The sequence below is a fragment of the Phaenicophaeus curvirostris genome, chromosome 10 (genome assembly GCF_032191515.1).
Source record: "Phaenicophaeus curvirostris isolate KB17595 chromosome 10, BPBGC_Pcur_1.0, whole genome shotgun sequence".
Classification (NCBI taxonomy): Eukaryota; Metazoa; Chordata; class Aves; order Cuculiformes; family Cuculidae; genus Phaenicophaeus; species Phaenicophaeus curvirostris.
Window position 1 is genome coordinate 1,922,254 of NC_091401.1, and position 17,255 is coordinate 1,939,508.

Sequence of the window (17,255 nt, forward strand, 5' to 3'; positions counted from 1 at the left end):
AGCTAGTTTCAATATGAGGAGCTAAACATCCCAGGTTCCTGGTGATCTCCAGGGACTGATCTGAAAGCTCCCTTCCACCCCCACCTCCCCCTTCGCAGCAGCAGCAGGATTACAGGCATTGCAGGAAGCCATGGGACAGCCATCCAATTAAGGCTACTAGGAATTGTGTTAGAGCCTTGTCTAAGCCAAAGTGTACACGCTGGTTTGCCTGAATTGCCCCACAATTCTTTTGTATGCGGCTGCTGTGTGTAATCTCTAGCTACCTAACCTTGTATTTTGGTTTGCAGAGTGATGAGTGGCTGTATCGTGAGCTGTCAGCTGCTTAAAACGGCAGCTCTAATCAGAAGAAAATCATCTGTGAGAACAGCTGGATAGTTCGGTATTAACTTCTGATTGATGTAGTGGAGATGATCCCATTTCATTTTATAGGGTTGTTGTGAAAATAAAAATACTACCATCTGTATATGAATGATATTTTGTATAGGGAAAAAGTTAATGCGGCATGTAGTAAAAATACATGAGCCAAAAGTTGGTTTATAGATTTAGACTGCAGGGAATTTTACAAATATTTATAATCTTATGCCCAAAAGATTTGGGTAAAATGTGCTCAGGCAGTCTTAGTGTGGGTTGGGTTTTTTTTTTTGCATTTTCTAGCTTTCAGGCTGATGATTTTATTTTTCCTTTTTTTTTTAATTTTAAAATAATTACTTAAGTAGTGTGAAGATATACATATGCACAAGAAAACGTTTTCAGTATTGTCTTTTTTCCTCAGTAACTAATGCCCTTTCAACTTGTCTCCTCACATATTGTTTCTTCTTCGCATCATCTTTTTATGCAAAGTATAGACAAACTTATGAAGCTTCTTATTTAGTCCCTGGTTGCATTAAGGAACAGAGTTCTGATGTGGCAAAGTTCCCTCCTTACCATCTGTTTTTACGAGTTCTTTAAGTCTAATCAACCAGTTTCTCTAGGTAGTGCTTCAAACCCTGTTTTGTTTGGACTTTGACTATAGTGTGTTTGATTTTTATCAAACAACAAACCTCCTTGCTCTGCAGATTTGCATTTTGCTGTTTCTGGAAAGAAAGAGGAGCTGTGTTTTCTTGCTGCAAAAGACGTTTCTCCACAACTGCCTGGGCTGGACTTGGCTCTGATAGAGAGAACTTCTTAGCCTTCCCTTAGTCTCGGTCCTTTGCTCCAGTATGGGTTCATCTACTGTTGTCCGTACATTCTTGTTCCATAGAAACGTGACCTGACCTTCACTAGTGTCTGTGGAACCTCAGCTAATAGGAATGAAAGTAGTTGAAGTCTTAAGTTGTGCGTATTTTTTCCTTAATGAGAGAAATGCTGTTGCCTGCCTGCAAATTCAGGAGGATGTCCCAGAACTGGAGATATTCCATCCTTAGAGGGCTGCTTTTTCAAGAATGAGCAGTGGAAATTTCTTGAATACTCTGCCACTCAATTGGGAAATCTTTCTTGCTGTAATTCTAGTGGGTTTTTTATCCTCTTGTAATTGTCAGGAAGCTGCAATTCTGTTAATTAAGCATCACTGTTCTTACAGAAGAGGATTAGGCATCAAATTCTCAGTGTTTGGTTGTCTTGTGATAATCACTGATTTGAAACAGGGCTGTCTGTACAAATGGTTTCGTTAGACACTCTGATCCAGTGTCCTGTTTGAGCTGCTAAAAGATGAGTGTAGGGAGGAGATCTTGAGGCAGTTACTCCTATGTTAGTAAATTGATCTGTGTGGGAGAGCTGAAGTGGGTTCCTTTTAAAAAAAAAACTATATATTCCAGTTAGTCTTTTTTTTTTCCCTCACTTCTTTGCATGACCAGGTGTGCATTTGTGTTGTGAAGAAATTTATGAAGGACTGTATTAATCCAGTTGCTTTCATAGTAAATGTTTTTGTTTTTCAGGTTCACACTTTTTTTTGTAAAAAGAGGAATAGAACAGGAAAAAATGGCAGCAGAAACTCAGACACTTAACTTCGGGCCTGAATGGTGAGTTTTTTGTGTGAGAGTGTGGAACCTTGTCTAAAATTTAAAAAGCGTTAATTTCTGTCCTTTGGGGCTGAATGGATTATGGAACTAAATAGGATGTGATATTGTGTGTGTTCCATACTGCTGCACCTCAGTCCCAGGCCTGTGATGGGCAGCGATAGGTTAAAATTAATCTTTGCTTTGTGAATTGTCCTTGCGTGTGACATGAATTTGGTTTCATGTTATGGTGATGCAAAACATCCACGTCACTCCCACCTCTCCAAGGGAGGGATGGTGTTTATGATCTCAGATGTACACACAAGGTGAGTCAAGAAGACTGACTTGTTTGGTCTTTCTGTGGGATACATATTAATTAGGAAGTTCTAACACTCTATTTACTGGACTCAAATCTATAGCTAAGCAAGGTGTTTTTTCCAGTCTTAAAAAAATAAATCTATGTGGAATAAGGTGAAAGTGTGCATATAATGTTGTAGCCTGCTGCCTATGTGCGCTGAAAAGCACCAGGAAAAATGAGCTGTTGTGTTGAAGGCAATCTTAGGAGGTTGTATGATCGTGTGTCAGCTGTTTAACAGGCATTGTCCTGGCTTTTGTTGAAGAATAATTCAACAGGTGGGGTAATTTTTCAGTATTTGTTCTGATTTATCGTGAAAGTGTTGGTTTCTGCAATTACAAACAAGAATTCTGGATGGAGTTGCCTTCTGAAGTGCAACTTGCTCCTTAAGCATGTAAATGGGAGTGGGGAGTGATAGGAAATACAGCTGCTGCCTAGCGTGTGGCGAGGCTGTTACTGGAATAACGCACTCACTTTTGCTGACACATTTTTATACACAGTGTACGGAAGTTGGAGAGTATTCAACAAAGTAGTAAGACGTTATTATTTGTGGCCTGGGAAACAATGAGAGAACTCATTCTATGTTGTTAGATTGAAAGAAGGTTAAAGAATGACTTTATCACTGTCTGTAAATACACCCATCATGCAGATATCTTGCACTAGAGTGCTCTTCAGCATAAGAGACAGACGTCATTGGATTCGTTGAGGGATGGAAACCAAAGTTATATTAAAAAAAAAAAGAGAAGGGCAAAGCAGTTCTATAAACGCCATGCAGTTTAACAGTAACTTGATTGCTGTGTCATGGTAAGGGGGCTTCAGTGTCTGTTTAGTTTTTGAATCAGATTATATTATGTATTGCACTCAATAGATCAGATTTTTTCTGAAATAATGGAACAGGTTTCCAAGATGTATAATGATTCGTTTGGATCACAGTGTGGATCTGTGTTGTGTGCTGTTGTATCACGTAGCAGTGAAGTTCGATCACGTTTATCTGGATCGGAGTTGCGCGTTTCATCCTCGGAATAACGCCTGCCCGGGTCTTTTTCGTTTGGCGATGGGATGTAAGGAAACTGCCACTAGGTGGCACCAAACTAAACAAGTGACAAACATTTGACTTGCAAATTGCTTTTCCTTTTCTTCTTAAAGGACAATAAACCAAATCAAAGCATGCTTCAATAATTAGGTGAAAGGTAGCCTCTGAATCAATGTTTTAGTTTAAAGCACCTTCCTTTCCAAAGATTTTGCAGTTGTTGAGAAGAGCTTTTGTTATTTTAATTGTCTAAGACATCAAGGGCAATGTAGGAAAATCTCATTGCTCTGTAGAACTCCCTGAAAGGAGGTTGTGGAGAGGAGGGAGCTGGGCTCTTCTCCCAAGTGACAGGGGACAGGATGGGAGGGAATGGCCTCAAGCTCCACCAAGGGAGGTTCAGACTGGATATCAGAAAGAAATTTTTCACAGAAAGGGTGATTGGTCCCTGTCAGAGGCTGCCCAGGGAGGGGGTTGAGTCCCCTTCCCTGGAGGGGTTTAAGGGACGGGTGGACGAGGTGCTGAGGGACGTGGGTTAGTGATTGATGGGAACGGTTGGATTCGATGATCTAAGAGGTCTTTTCCGACCTGTTGATTCTATGATTCTATGAAATCCTTGCTGTGCTTTTGGGAATGTTTGTGGTTTTTTTGTCTCTCCCTCCAGGCTATGGGAAAAATGAAGGAAGCTCATTCACTCTTCTTGTTGAAGCACCAAGCTTTAGAGTTTTGACGTTCGGCCATTAACATTTTTCCTTTACTTTCAGTTCTGGATTTATTTCATTTGTGTTAAATCTGTCAATGTACAGAGGACTTATAGCATAGGTGAAGACAAGGTCTCCTCAATTTGTTTTTCACTGCTTTTCTGCTTTATTTCAGGCTGCGAGCTTTGTCTAGTGGCGGGAGCGTGACATCCCCTCCTCTGTCTCCAGCTTTGCCTAAGTACAAACTAGCAGACTATCGCTATGGGAGAGAAGAAATGTTGGCACTTTTTCTAAAGGATAATAAGGTGAGCAGGAAGAGGCCTGATACGTGTGTTCCTAATGACAGTTAAGTGATCAGGTATAGGTAATTTGTTTTCTGTGATTATCAACGGAAACATGTATATCCCTTGACAAAGAACTGAAGAGGTCCAGTGGGTGGTGCTTTTGTGTGTGTGATCCCCAGGCGAATGATTCATACGTTCTGCATTTGGAAATAGTAGTTTTTTCTGTAGATGGTGGCAGAGGTTGGTTTATTGTTGCAGCAGGCAGGTGGTGACTTGGAAGTCTGAAACCCTCAAGAGCCTGTCCCTCAGGTCAGGGAAGGGACCGCAGGAAATCATGTCAGGTTGTGCCTTCAGCTTTGTGTGTAGAAGTACACATACAGCTCCATGTTCCTGCCCTACGTGACTGTGCTGATGTTTTCATCCAGTGTAGGGGGCCTCGCGTTTCGTAGAGAATCAGAGTAGTTTGTGTTGGAAGGGACCTTAAAAAACATCTGGTTCCAACCCCCCTGCCATGGGCAGGGACATCCCAGTAGATCAGGCTATACACAGATTCAAGGGCATTGAATGCCAAAGATTTTTCAAAAACTGTTAAGTGTATTATAGCTTGAAGCCATGCTTCAACATGCAGAATTATCCTGCTCCGCTTTGAGAAACTATGATCTAAACCTTGATGTTGTGCTTGATTAAGCCAGCCTGTCAGAGGTCGTTGTTCTTTGCAGCTTGTATATGTTGTGTCAGATGATGCTAAGACCCCTACAGCTGGGACTGGTTCAGAACAACCGGCTAATACCCGGTATTACAGAAAGCTCTCCAATGGTTATGAACATTCAAAAGAATACTTTCTCCCTTTGTGTCTGCCAGAAGGGCATTATTATGGGAGCGTGTCTTGCTTTTGATATACACGTGTTTCCATGTTGTTGAGTAATCCTAGTTATTGACACTGAGAGGGCTCTTGATGCTGTTTCTAGTCAACTACAGAGTGCGATGTTTTTAAGCCTAAGCTGTGCCTTGTACCCTGATCCTTTTTTGCCATGTCATCTTCCATCTTTGGCTGATGATTAGGCAAACTTGCAACTCTGATTAAAAGATGCTCTGATAGAAAACTGTAAGACTTCTACTAGCATATACACAAAAGACAAAAAAACCCAGCACGAGGTTGCTTTGCTTCAATTAAAGTAGGGAGAAGTCTTTATTGTGAGCTAAATATTTTTAAAACAGTACTCTGTTGGCATAATTTAGAGTTCAGTTGGCTGTAATTGCAGCTCCTCGTCTATACACTCAAGGTCACATCTGCTGATAGACCTTCCATATGATGGTGGACTCATTATAAATAACTGATAAAACTTACGTTGGTTTAAGTCATCAGCATTCTTTGCTTGATAAATCTGTACCTATAGTTGTGTTGACTTTAATCAAATATTGACTTAAATCAAATACAGCCTCTGTGCTCTATACGGTAGTTTTGGTAGTGTATTAAATAGACATCCTGTTATATATGTGTGTTGAAGCAATACTTTTTTCATTTACCAGATGAGATTTCACTTGGTTCACGTTTGATCTGCAGTGATGTGGAAGTTCGAATTCTGATTTGTTTGATACTTGTTTTATGTATTTTAGTTACGGGTGGTGGGTGAGATAAATTTTTTGGGGTAAATTGAAGTTTATGGCACCATTCCTGAAATTTGTGTGTGTCAGCTATCTGTATGCTGTTTTACTTTCATACAGATACCTTCAGACCTTCTGGATAAGGAGTTTCTGCCTGTTTTACAAGAGGAGCCCCTGCCACCACTGGCACTTGTACCTTTTACAGAAGAAGAACAGGTTTGTATCTTTACAGAGACAGTGCTCTTTCTTAAAAATCTGTAGATTGTGGTTAGTGTAATGCCAAAATACAGAGTACACCTCCATTAAAAAAACAACACTTGAGATTAGTAGATTTCAAGAAAAATTCTGAAAGCTGCTGTCTTAGCAGGTACCATTCATACTCGATTATTATCTTGTACTTGAACAAATATTTTTCATACAGTGTTCTGTTTGTGGCAGGCAGTCAGCTTGTTAAATTCGGTATCATTTTCTGGAAGCATTACCAGTTTTTTACAGCAACTTTCTACTATTTTTGGACCACCCTCTCTATGATACAAGTGTTTGTAACTTCTGAAAAGTCAGCTTTGTGGCCTTTGGAAAGGTGTTTTTGACTCTTAAGTTGAGTCCTGCATCTTCTCAAGAAACATTACTTAGTGTCTAATCAGTTGCTTGATTATTTCCTTGTTTGGTCACTACAGGTATAGAACAAATTGATGAACAAAACGAAAGTGAGAATAGGTAGTCCACAAAGGCGTTCGATTTCAAGGGTGACTGATGCGAGTAGTTTGAAAGCCTTTGCTTTAAAGTTGATCCCTAGCAAAGAAAACTGTCCACTCCAGATAAGTGCCTCCTGACTTTTGACTCCGAATTGATTCCCTCTTTATGGCTGTCAGAACTTCTGATTTTGCAGCTGCTCTCTGGTTTATTGTGTTTCTTCACACTTATTTAAAAATAATGTGATTTCATTTTGTTTGTTTTCTAATAGAAAGCTGAGTATTTTTACTTTCTCGACAGTAAGTTGATTGTTGAAGGACTGGGGAGTGCTTGTGTTAAGTTTCTTAAGACTTCAGAACATGTTCCTTCCTTTACCCCATGCTATTGTATTCTAGAATTTTTCATTGTCTTTTTATGCCTGAGTGTTCTGGCACATCCTCTATACCTCTTCTAGAATTTCTTCTTTGTCAGAGTTGGTTCATATTTCTTTTGTGTTTTTAGGGTCCTTTGAGATGAGATACAAATAGTTTAGTTTTAATCAGCAGTCACATTTATGTTCACGTGAATATATCACATGCCACAGTCTTAAGGGCAGCTGAGACTGAGAACATGCTTTTATGGGAAATCTTAGCCTGGCTCCCATTCTCCATTGGGAATAGGAGGGATTCAGGCAGCCAGCCCAGGTGATGGTCACCCAGACACTCAGTAGCATGCCAAAATATCTAACCTTGATGTTAAATACCTTTGGACATATTTTTTTTCTGATGCATAGTTTACTCTCTGAAGAGTAAACTACAGGCCTTTTCAGTCGAAGGGATGTTGACTGCTGGTGGCGGCCAAGATACTCTACAAAAGGAATGATGTGGCTGTGGTATTGAAAATGTGCTGAGTAGCCTCTTGGTACAGATGAGATGGTAGGTGCTGCTGAGCTTCAGGGACAGGTGGTCCTCTGCTGCAGTGTCCGGTGCTTCATCAGCCTTAAACTTCTGAGGAGTTGGTGTGCATTCTGTCACTGTTTCTTCTGTCTCCTTTTCATCTGTAATCGTACAGGAGTCTTCATGATTGGATTATGTTCTCTACAATCTCCACAAAAATCTTAATCTGAAAGAAGAGGTCCGTAATTCCTTTTTTAATTATATCTTCCCTTTAATGCCTTCTGGGAACCCAGAGGATGTGAACAACCTGTTTTTTCTTGTCTGAAGATCTTTCCCCCACCTTCATGTGTGATGTGAGATACCAAGGGAATGGCATTATTTCAGCTACTAGAAATTCCTGGTGTTTGTTCCCCATGACATAATAGGCTTTGAACGTGATTCTTTGTGATGAACAGAGGTGACCTTGGGGTGAATATTCATGGCTTTGCTACTAGTTGTGGTGCAGGGAAGCTCTAGCACCCAAGATCAATACCAGTTTAAAAGACCTCTCTGCTTGCTGTGGGAATACTGAAGGTAGTATCCTCTCAGAACTGGTGGACTGAGGTTCGAGGATCCTGTAGAGGACAGGCAGATCAGAACACGGATAGTTCAGGGGAGTGTTCAGTTGAAGCTGAACCTGTCAGGCTTGCTCTTGCCTTGGCCTCAGAGCAGTTCTTGCATGCCGCCTGAGAATTCTGCACTTGACAGGTTTGTAGGTGTATGTGTAGTATGTCCAGGAAGAACTTGTCTCATCTCAAGGCGATTCAAATATGAGTTATCTAGGGGTGGATGATATGTCATGTCAGCTGTATGAATTTAAGCTATATTTGTTTACCCCTGTGAAATTCAACTAACTGGATATTTAAGACTAGGGCGTAGATATACTTTGGGCAGAATCATTGATCTTTTTTACATAGGAGGTCCCTTTCCTGATGATAAGGATGCTGAGCTAACCTAGAGCTCGGCTGATTCACCTTGTATAAAGTTTTGTTACATGACATGGGTTCATCAAGGATCTGTTTCCTGGGAACTGTGTTTTGAAAAGTTTTCTGTGGATAGCTTTAGCAGTGGTTCCCACCACTGGCAATATATATGCACCATATGTTCCTTCTTTGCATTAGGAAAGAATTCATTTGTTTTAATCTTATCTGCTTGTGGAATAAGGGAGTCACGAGCTCCTGCTGAATGTAATGGAGGCGTTTTATGTCCTCATTCATTATGATTCAGATGTCTTTCTTGGAACATCTTTTGCTGCCAAAGAATTAATTGAACCCCTGTTTTGGGGCAGCTTTGTCAGGGATCAGTAGTAGGATAGTTTTTGCTATTTTGACTCGTTTGGTACTTACTGTGCTCTTACCGTGTGGATACTTATCCCCAGGCACATTATATGGATTGAATCTTCAACACAGTAAGCTCTGCAGAGTGGAGGGAGAATTTAGGCAGATAAATTAAACTGTCCCCCAAGGTGTGGAAATGGAAGCGAGATTATTATTTTCTTCTTATTGAAAAATAAGGTGTCAAAAATTAAGGGATCTCTTATCCAAGATAGTGAATCTAATCAGTACTTTAAAGTTGTTTCTGTAGTAAAATATTTCACCACCTCACAAAATGTAGAAGTATCAACAGCAGGAAGGGTGGTGATTTGCTTAGAGGCAGATAGGAATTGTTTGATCTTGACTTGCTGTTGAAATGGATGCTTTAAACTTTGAGCTAGCTGGGAAAATAAAGTCAGATTTACTGGAGGCTGACCCTGCTATTTTGCCATGCACGACTGGATTTTTTTTCCCCTCAAGTCTACTTACTCACCGTTTTGCTGTTGAAGGAAGCTCTGCTTTGTAGGAAGAACATATTAGCAGTTAGGCTTGTTTCTGAACTGGGTTAAAACTCCTTCAGATGTCTGTTGGCTTAGATGTTAGATGTTTAGATTTTAAATAGTATGTAATTGCTTGTCTCATTGTTCTCTGAAGACCTTCAAAGTCATAAGAGTTCAGATGAGTTCTTGTAAGCAATTTGCTTCCTTTAAGTTCTTATCAAATATCATAATGAAACAACTGTTTAGCATCCTTTGCATTCTAATTATTTAAAGCTTGCATTCAGAAAGCATGTGTGAATTCAGGTTTGCTTCTTATTGTTTGTGAACGTGCTCCTGAATTCTAGGCCCAGTTCAAACTATCTGTGCTCAGAAAATGGGGCCAGAGTTGGTTGTAATTATCTATTTTTTTTTTTGTTGAAACAACTTTACCGATTATTTCGTATTAAAATAAAGTTCAGTGTTACTAGTGCTTAGCGTCTGAAGTCACTTAAATTTCAGAAGTCTTAAATACCTTTAGCTTCCCTCAAAGCATATGGTGATGATAGATACAGGGAAAAAGGCATTTCTGGAATGCAGATTGATAAATGCAATTTTACTCAAGTTGTGTTGCTCTGTACACATTCTTGCTTTGCTTAAGTAATGTTGGAGTTGGTATTAATGGTGTCCTGTACAGGCAGGTGCCAATCTCTTTTTGCAACTGACTGGCTAGTTTTCCAATTGTTAATGTTCTAATCTGTGCTGGATCAAGAAGTGGATGCTCAATTGCTACCTATAAGGCATGGAAATTTCAGGTAAATAACTCAGGAGCACTAATATTGACCAAGATCCTTTTATGGAGTGCTTCAGCTATTCATCCCTCCAAGGAATCCTTTCCCTGCTTAGTGTTGGTCAGTTGTGGGGGCTTTGTAATAAATACCAGGAAAACAAAGTTGGTATTAATTTCAATTTAGCATATGGTGAATGTTTCTGATTTCACCTTGTCTCTTTCTTCTTCTTGGCAGAGAAATTTCTCGATGTCTGTAAACAGTGCTGCTGTCCTACGGTTGACAGGACGTGGAGGAGGAACGGTGGTAGGGGCTCCTCGAGGTCGAAGTTCCTCTAGAGGTCGAGGTGAGTGGGATGTGCTGCAATGTATGCAGGTTTTACAGGTTAAATCTTACGAAAGATGTTAGACTGGGCTTGGCTGTAGCCAGACTTTATCATGCCCAGGTTCTTTTCCCTTAAAGCTTTGAAACCTTTCCAGTATGGGGATAGATATTGTGTCTAGTGATTTGCAGGCCTTCGTGCACATCTGGTACCTGTGTTACCTGCCTCTTTCAGACTCATGGGTGTGGAAAGCAAAAGGAAAGGTAGTTTTGAGGTGGAAGAGAAAATTATTTGGCCCAGAATTGTTAGAAATAAGTTTGTTAAAGTTAAAACTCAGTTTATAGGGAAAGAGGAGAAGAATCCACAAATGCATTTAAAACATGAAAATTACAGTTGGTGGTTAGCTTTCTGAAAAGTTGTCATTTTTATTTATTAACATCCTAAGAATAAACAGGAGAATGTTCATGGAGAGACATAATTGAATTTGGGAGACATTTGAGTCTTGCCAATGTGGAGACACCAGCTATAGCAAACCACTACTTTGGATCACTTCAGAACATTTGCAAACTAATAGAGTGAATATTCTCAAGCTGTATCGCTAGGTTAAAAATGAATTGTTAAATCCAGGATTTTTCTTAGCAGATTCCTTTTGATGCGACTGTTGCTGTGAACACTGGTTTTGGGATGTTTATACGTAAAGATGATGGGTTACATTTAGGGTACTAGGAAGCTAATACCTTGGAAATCATTGGCGTAATAAATGATGTAACCTCTGTCTTAGCAGGTGCTTAAGTGAGATTTCTCTTAGGGTCCTTTCTAATTCAATAGCACCTCCAAAAATCACTTCCATGCATAATTAAATGCTTGATCAGCATTTTGCTCTGATTTAATTTGTTCTCTCATTTCTGTTATCATTCCTTAATCTGGCTTTCTCCTTAGTTTACATGTGTCAGATGTTTATAAGTTGTCAGCTCTCCTCTTGTGGTTGCTCCCCAGCTAAGACATATACAATTAAACTTCTGCAACTGCCGTGTTGCTTCCCCTTCTTTATTTATTATTGCCTTTACCTAAATGCTCAAGGCTTAATTAACAAAAAATATGTGCACGTATATAGGTGTGGAGTGGGACTCTTACATATGCCTCGTTTTATTTCTGTTGCGCATTTGGAAGCTGCTGCTTTTCTGCTGTGTGCTTTTAATGTGTGTATTGCCTGGCAGCATCCCTGTTTCACTTGTGCTGGGAATACGTGTACTAGGTGATTCTGCAAATGAAATGAACACTGTTTAAAACTTGATGATTTGAGATCGTGTGACCACTAGTGTGCTCTCTAGCTTCAGTGTCAAGATACCGTGATCATTTCTAGTTTGCCAGACCCTTTATTTTTCTTTCCTTTTGTCTGATTTTCCTTTCTTCTTTTTTTGCTGTACAATTAACAATAGATCTCATTCTTATGCAGTGAGCAGTTGGTTGCATTTTAATTGCCTCCACTAGTTTCAGTGAGGTCATAAAGTTAAATGTGGCAGAATATGGCCGATAATCCAGTAATTCTATTATTCAATCTGTTTGTATGCATGGAAATTTTGTTTGGCATTAAAGTTTGATTCATCACACTTCAGTGGACAGAACTTAAGGTTTATGCAGTACTGAGACTGTTAGAAAGCTTTTCCTGCACTCTTTTCTGCCTTGTACATAATTTTTAAGATATGTTAAGAAGTATTAGCTCAAGGACTTCGTTACAGAATTCATCATTCACTTAATTTTTTTTTTCATCTTCGTTGGATCTTTTAATTGGTATGAATCATCATATGCTGTGTTTATTGGGCTAGTCAGTTGTTCTTATCTCCTGCCAAGCTGTGAAGGACAAATTTCTGCACTTACCCCATTAATTTTTTCATTCTTAATACATTTTGAAATTGTGAATTACCGAGCTTTCCCTCTTTAATTGATCCTGATTGTTGCTTGTTCTACTTTTCCCCTTCCCTTTCCGTAATCTAAGTCTTGGGGTTTAGACATGTTGAATTTTACAAGCTTCTTTATCTCAGCAAGCCAATTAGGGCTTCTGCCCTAATCTGTAGATTTTTCATAATCATGTACTTGCATAATTAAGGACTTCATTACTAATAGCGTATTCATTAAAAGCGAAGTGCAGGACTGTCGACATCCAGCTTGCAAATACTTTGCTTGCAAGTAGCAAGCTTTTAAATGCAGTTCTGTTATTTTCAGGTTACAGTGAAAGGGACTTAGAATTTCTTCAGAGTGTGTTCACTAGACAACCTGCTTCATTTAACAGTTGGAAAACACTTTATTGCCTTGCACAATTGCTTGAATTTGAAAAGTTATCTGGCATTTTTCATGAACTTTACATCACTGTACGCAAGAAGGCTGCTGCCAATCAAATCTGGGCTTGGGCTTTACCAAAACAAGATTACTGGCTTAAAGTGCACAACAGTCAGTCAGGGAAGAATTTGCTTGTACGATTAGATTTGTTAATTAAGTTCCCTCACTGAGGCCCAAGTAACAGAATTGTATTCCAGCGTGTGGGAGAGTGAGAGGCAGTCTGGCAGAGGGAAGGACGGTTGAACTGCTGGTCAAGGAAGGTTATTGTTAACTCTAAATGGGACTTCTGTTATCAAACTATTTCAAACTACCGCATAACACTGAGTAGTCTCCCCGAGTCTTACTGACAGTGGTTATGTTTAGTTGAGTGAAAATAACTGCTGCGTGGAAGTTGCTTTGACTTTTGTGACTGTGTCCTGGAAAACGTGGTGTTACTGTTAAAAAACATTTGTGGCACGAAACTGCCATCACTAACACTGCATGTGTTTTGTGTGGAGGCAAAAATCCAAACCATTTGTATTGAGTTCTGAAGTTATAGTCTCTTAAGAAACCAAGCGCTTGCACGTGACCTTTTTTCTAATTGACTTGTTTTCCTGGGAGCTCCCTGTGGTGTGCAGTTAAGCCCTGTGCTTTGTGCTGGCGGGACTGGAATGTCAACATCCATGAATAAGAGCCTCAGATGAGGAGAGATTTAAATAGTATCTGGAATGGGCTGTAAGCTTACAGACACCTTGTTTTGTAGCTGTTCTCCTTCTTGGTTAAGACCCTTGTGAGGGGTACTTTCCTTCCTGTTAGAGCTCTTTTTCCTCCCATCCTCTTTCGCCTTTGTAATCCGTCTTTGCTGCTCCTGGAAAATGCATGAATGGTGTGAAATTGGAAAGTTCTCATCCCTAAACAGCAGTAGTTGAACTAGAGTTATCCTGCTCTTCCCACACAGTATTATGGCTGTGACAGTAGTTCCTAAACTCTAGTCATGCTATAGTTTGAAGAACTTGTGTGTTGGATTGTGTGGGGGTGTCTTTGTAATGATGATTAGAATGAAAATGTGCTGCTTACTCCCCTCTTCCTTTTATCTTGATTTTCGCACTTAAGTTCGGACTTGTCTGTTTTTCAGGTTAGAGAGTTTTGGCTGTCACAATTAAAATATCCACTGGATGATTGAGGTCTCTATTTTGAGATTTAAGCAATTGCTGAAATACAAATGACAGAGCTGCTCCATTGAGTTTATAAGTTAAAGCATTTATTGCCATCTATTGACTTGGCATTCAGTACTTCGTGCAACATCTACTCTTAGAAAGTCTCCTCTTGTCAGGCATTTTCTCGGAAGTGGCATTCTATTTAAAATAAACTTGTCATTCGCAAAAAAAGCCAAGAATGCAGACAGAATGGTGAACGTTGTGCTTATATGTGCAGTTTTTATCCTCTCTGCACGTGTTTAGGTTGAATATTGGGAAAAGGTTCTTCACCCAGAGGGTAGTGGAGCACAGGAACAGCTCTCCAGGGGAGCAGTCATGGTGCCAAGCCTAACAGTGTTGCAGAAGCATTTGGACAACGCTCAGACCAATGGTGTGAATGTTGGCGTTGTCCTGTGCAGGAACAGGAGTTGGACTTGTGGGAGAATGATTATTATTTTTTTTTTTCCTCCTCCAACTCCCCCATGTTTTGTTATCACTATTAGCTCTGTCCCAGTGTGAGTTTTCAGTTCTGACTCATCTGCGTTACACTTGCTGAATAACAGACTTGGTGCACCATGGGTTTCTGTAACTAGCTGCTTCTCTTCTGGAGCTTGGTAGAATCTGTTTTAGTGCAGTATGGTTCTCATGCATTGGTCACCTTGGTTTCTGCTGTAGCTGCACGTGTACTTCTACGAGGTCCTGATGAATGGACCCATCTCGTTTCTGCAGCTGGACATTGTGCCTTGGGGAACGCAGTGGAGGGTGGAAACACAGCCAGGGCCTCCGTGCCCTAAATAGGTCCCGTCTGGTACAATACGGTATCGGTGCAGCTGGGAGTTGAGTAACATGGCCTCACTGACAGCCTTAAACTGAACTCTTGAGATCGTTCTTTTGGATCTTTTTCAAGGTTATCTTTTAATTGAGGCCATTTTGGTGGCTGAGCACAGCTGAAATACTTATGAACCATGACATAGAGAGGGGTAAATGCAGAGAGGTTTCTCAGGCTGTTGTTTCACATACTTTTAAAGCTGCCGTTGGCCATGCTGCTGTTAAAACAACTCTGATTCTGTTCTTCCCTTTATACAGGACATTTGCTTTATTTGCTGATGAAATCTCCCATATCGCCGGCCTCCTGGCTCTGCTAGCTGTGTGTCTGCTATCTGCGATCAGCGTGCATTCATGCTTGCTCACACGGCAAGGGGAGCACTACAAATCTTGCTGTCACTCAGCATAAAAACGAGAAAAGGACAACCGGTTTTGTTTCTGTTGGACAAGTGCATGCAACTTTCCACCTCCGCTGCCTCAGAGACACGCGATGAGTCAGTGCCTTTGTTCTGTTTTGACTCTGCCTGCCTGTGGCTTTCTCTTGCTAACAGCTTTGTTTTATTATCTCCTGTAAGAGGAAGGAAGAAAGCTTTCCTATAGGGAAGAAACTAGGCAAAGATCGCCATTGCATAAGATAGTTATACTTCCCTGGGCTTTATTTGTGGTCAGTAACAGCCTGGAGTCCTTTTCTAGCATCTTAGGGCACGCATAATGCCTTGGCTGAATAAACATCGTGCTACTCTTGATGTTGTATCACATCTTTACTGTCTCTTGCCTTTGCAACTTATTTTGCACTTAAAACTGTTGTCAACCTTGTAGTGTTGGACTTGCTGTGGCTTGGTTTGCATATCATCCTTTGAGATATTCGTGTTCTTGAAGCCAGGAAGAGAGAAATATAAAATGATTGAGGCTTGTGATAGTTTCACAGCCAAGGATTCCCTTTATCAAGTGCTTCTTAGGTTCTTGGACTTGACTGTAGAGGCTGTGTGTGCGTGTAGGAAAGGAATTATCCTGACAGTCAGATGATTGACGTGTTTCACTCGTTGTCTTGTTCCCATGAGATATTTGAAACGATAAGTTTCAAGGTAAAGATAAACTCCCATTTCTTCTGCCGTAGCATTTTGTGAAGCAGGGTTTATCTTTTGTGGATCTGGAAACTTCACCCGAGCCATTAATCTAACCAGTGCTGGGAGCTATCTTGAAGGCCTGGGGATATGTGGGTGTTGTTTTTCTGTTGTGTTCTTTCTTTTCTTTTAACAAGCACTTCATGCTTACCCAAACACTGAAGATGTTCTTCAAGATGCTTTACTTGAGATAAATCTGTGACTTTTTGGCTTGAGGCTTGATACTTGGTAGCTGCCTACAGAGAATCATTTCTTGAAAAAGTGAGGAGGATAATTTTTTATTAGGTAGCTACCTGGGTTCTTCATGCTGTCCTGCCTATCCTGTGATCCTTCTTTTCTCCCCACACCTCCTGGGGAAGATTTCTGCTGGGAGCCACTTTAGCTGAGGAGTGGTGAAGCATCCCTCTCCTTTTCTAGCCTTGACAGCAGTAATTATGAGATTATGGGTACATTGCAGTGCAGTAAAGTTATACTGGATTCTGCTTTTAAAAGCGATCTGATCTTTGAGTGTAAAGTAAACATGTACTGTGTGGATGTTGTGTGAGCAATGCATCCTTGTTTGGTAACTTCTGTTGGGTAAGTATGTTTTCTGTGTTTTTCTGCATAGTGTTTATTTCAGAATTGTTTGCCTGTTCTGTCTGATCTTGTGCTTCTTGATACAAATTTTTACGTAAGACTTTCTTCAGCCTTTGTTCCTTTTTCCCTTTGCCCCAGATAATTTCACTGGGGCTTAAGACTGCAAGATTAGTTCACAGGGACACCAGGAAAGGGAGACCTACCTGGCTCTTTCAACTTCTGTTATTATTTGTACAAACACTTGTGTTTTTTGTCTTTTCAGGCAGAGGCCGAGGAGAAAGCGGTTTCTACCAAAGAAGTTTTGATGAAGTGGAGGGTGGATTTGGGCGAGGAGGGGGCAGGGAAATGCACAGATCACAGAGTTGGGAGGAAAGGTAACAGAACTCTAGCCCTTAAAGTTTTTTACATACATCTGCTGAGCTTCCATGTGTGCCTTTTTGACTTCATAAAAACACTTTAGGAGAGGGGATTAGGCATATCTAAGTGGAGCGTCTGAATTTCTAAGGTGGAGTCATCACACTAATGTTTCTAGAAACTCAAGAGCAACTAAGAACAGTTTTGCCAAGAATTTTTCTGCTGAGTTCCTGGGAAGAAGGAAGTACTTTAAAAGAACATAAATTATGACAGTTGCAGTGAAAATGATGGATGAAAACATGGGTTGTGAAAGGATTCACTTCAATTTTAGTCTCAACATTGTTGACAGTACTTAGGGTCACATTTCAAAACATATCAAGCCAAAGGCTACGTGCATGTCAGTGTTCCCCAAA

General features: G+C 40.3%; 1 protein-coding gene across 13 annotated transcripts in view; it reads left to right on the top strand.

Annotated features, from left to right (window-relative positions):
- Positions 1-17,255, top strand: part of GIGYF2 (GRB10 interacting GYF protein 2) — a 74,898-nt gene that overhangs the window by 9,541 nt on the left and 48,102 nt on the right. For 12 of the 13 annotated variants that reach the window (XM_069865008.1, XM_069865010.1, XM_069865006.1 and 9 more), the window contains 5 exons: positions 1,914-1,997; positions 4,232-4,361; positions 6,066-6,161; positions 10,367-10,475; positions 16,751-16,862. In XM_069865008.1, the coding sequence (XP_069721109.1) occupies positions 1,957-1,997; positions 4,232-4,361; positions 6,066-6,161; positions 10,367-10,475; positions 16,751-16,862 (488 nt within the window). In that variant the 5' untranslated portion in view covers positions 1,914-1,956. The remainder of the gene's footprint in view (positions 1-1,913; positions 1,998-4,231; positions 4,362-6,065; positions 6,162-10,366; positions 10,476-16,750; positions 16,863-17,255) is intronic. The other variant, XM_069865017.1, reaches the window with a different exon arrangement.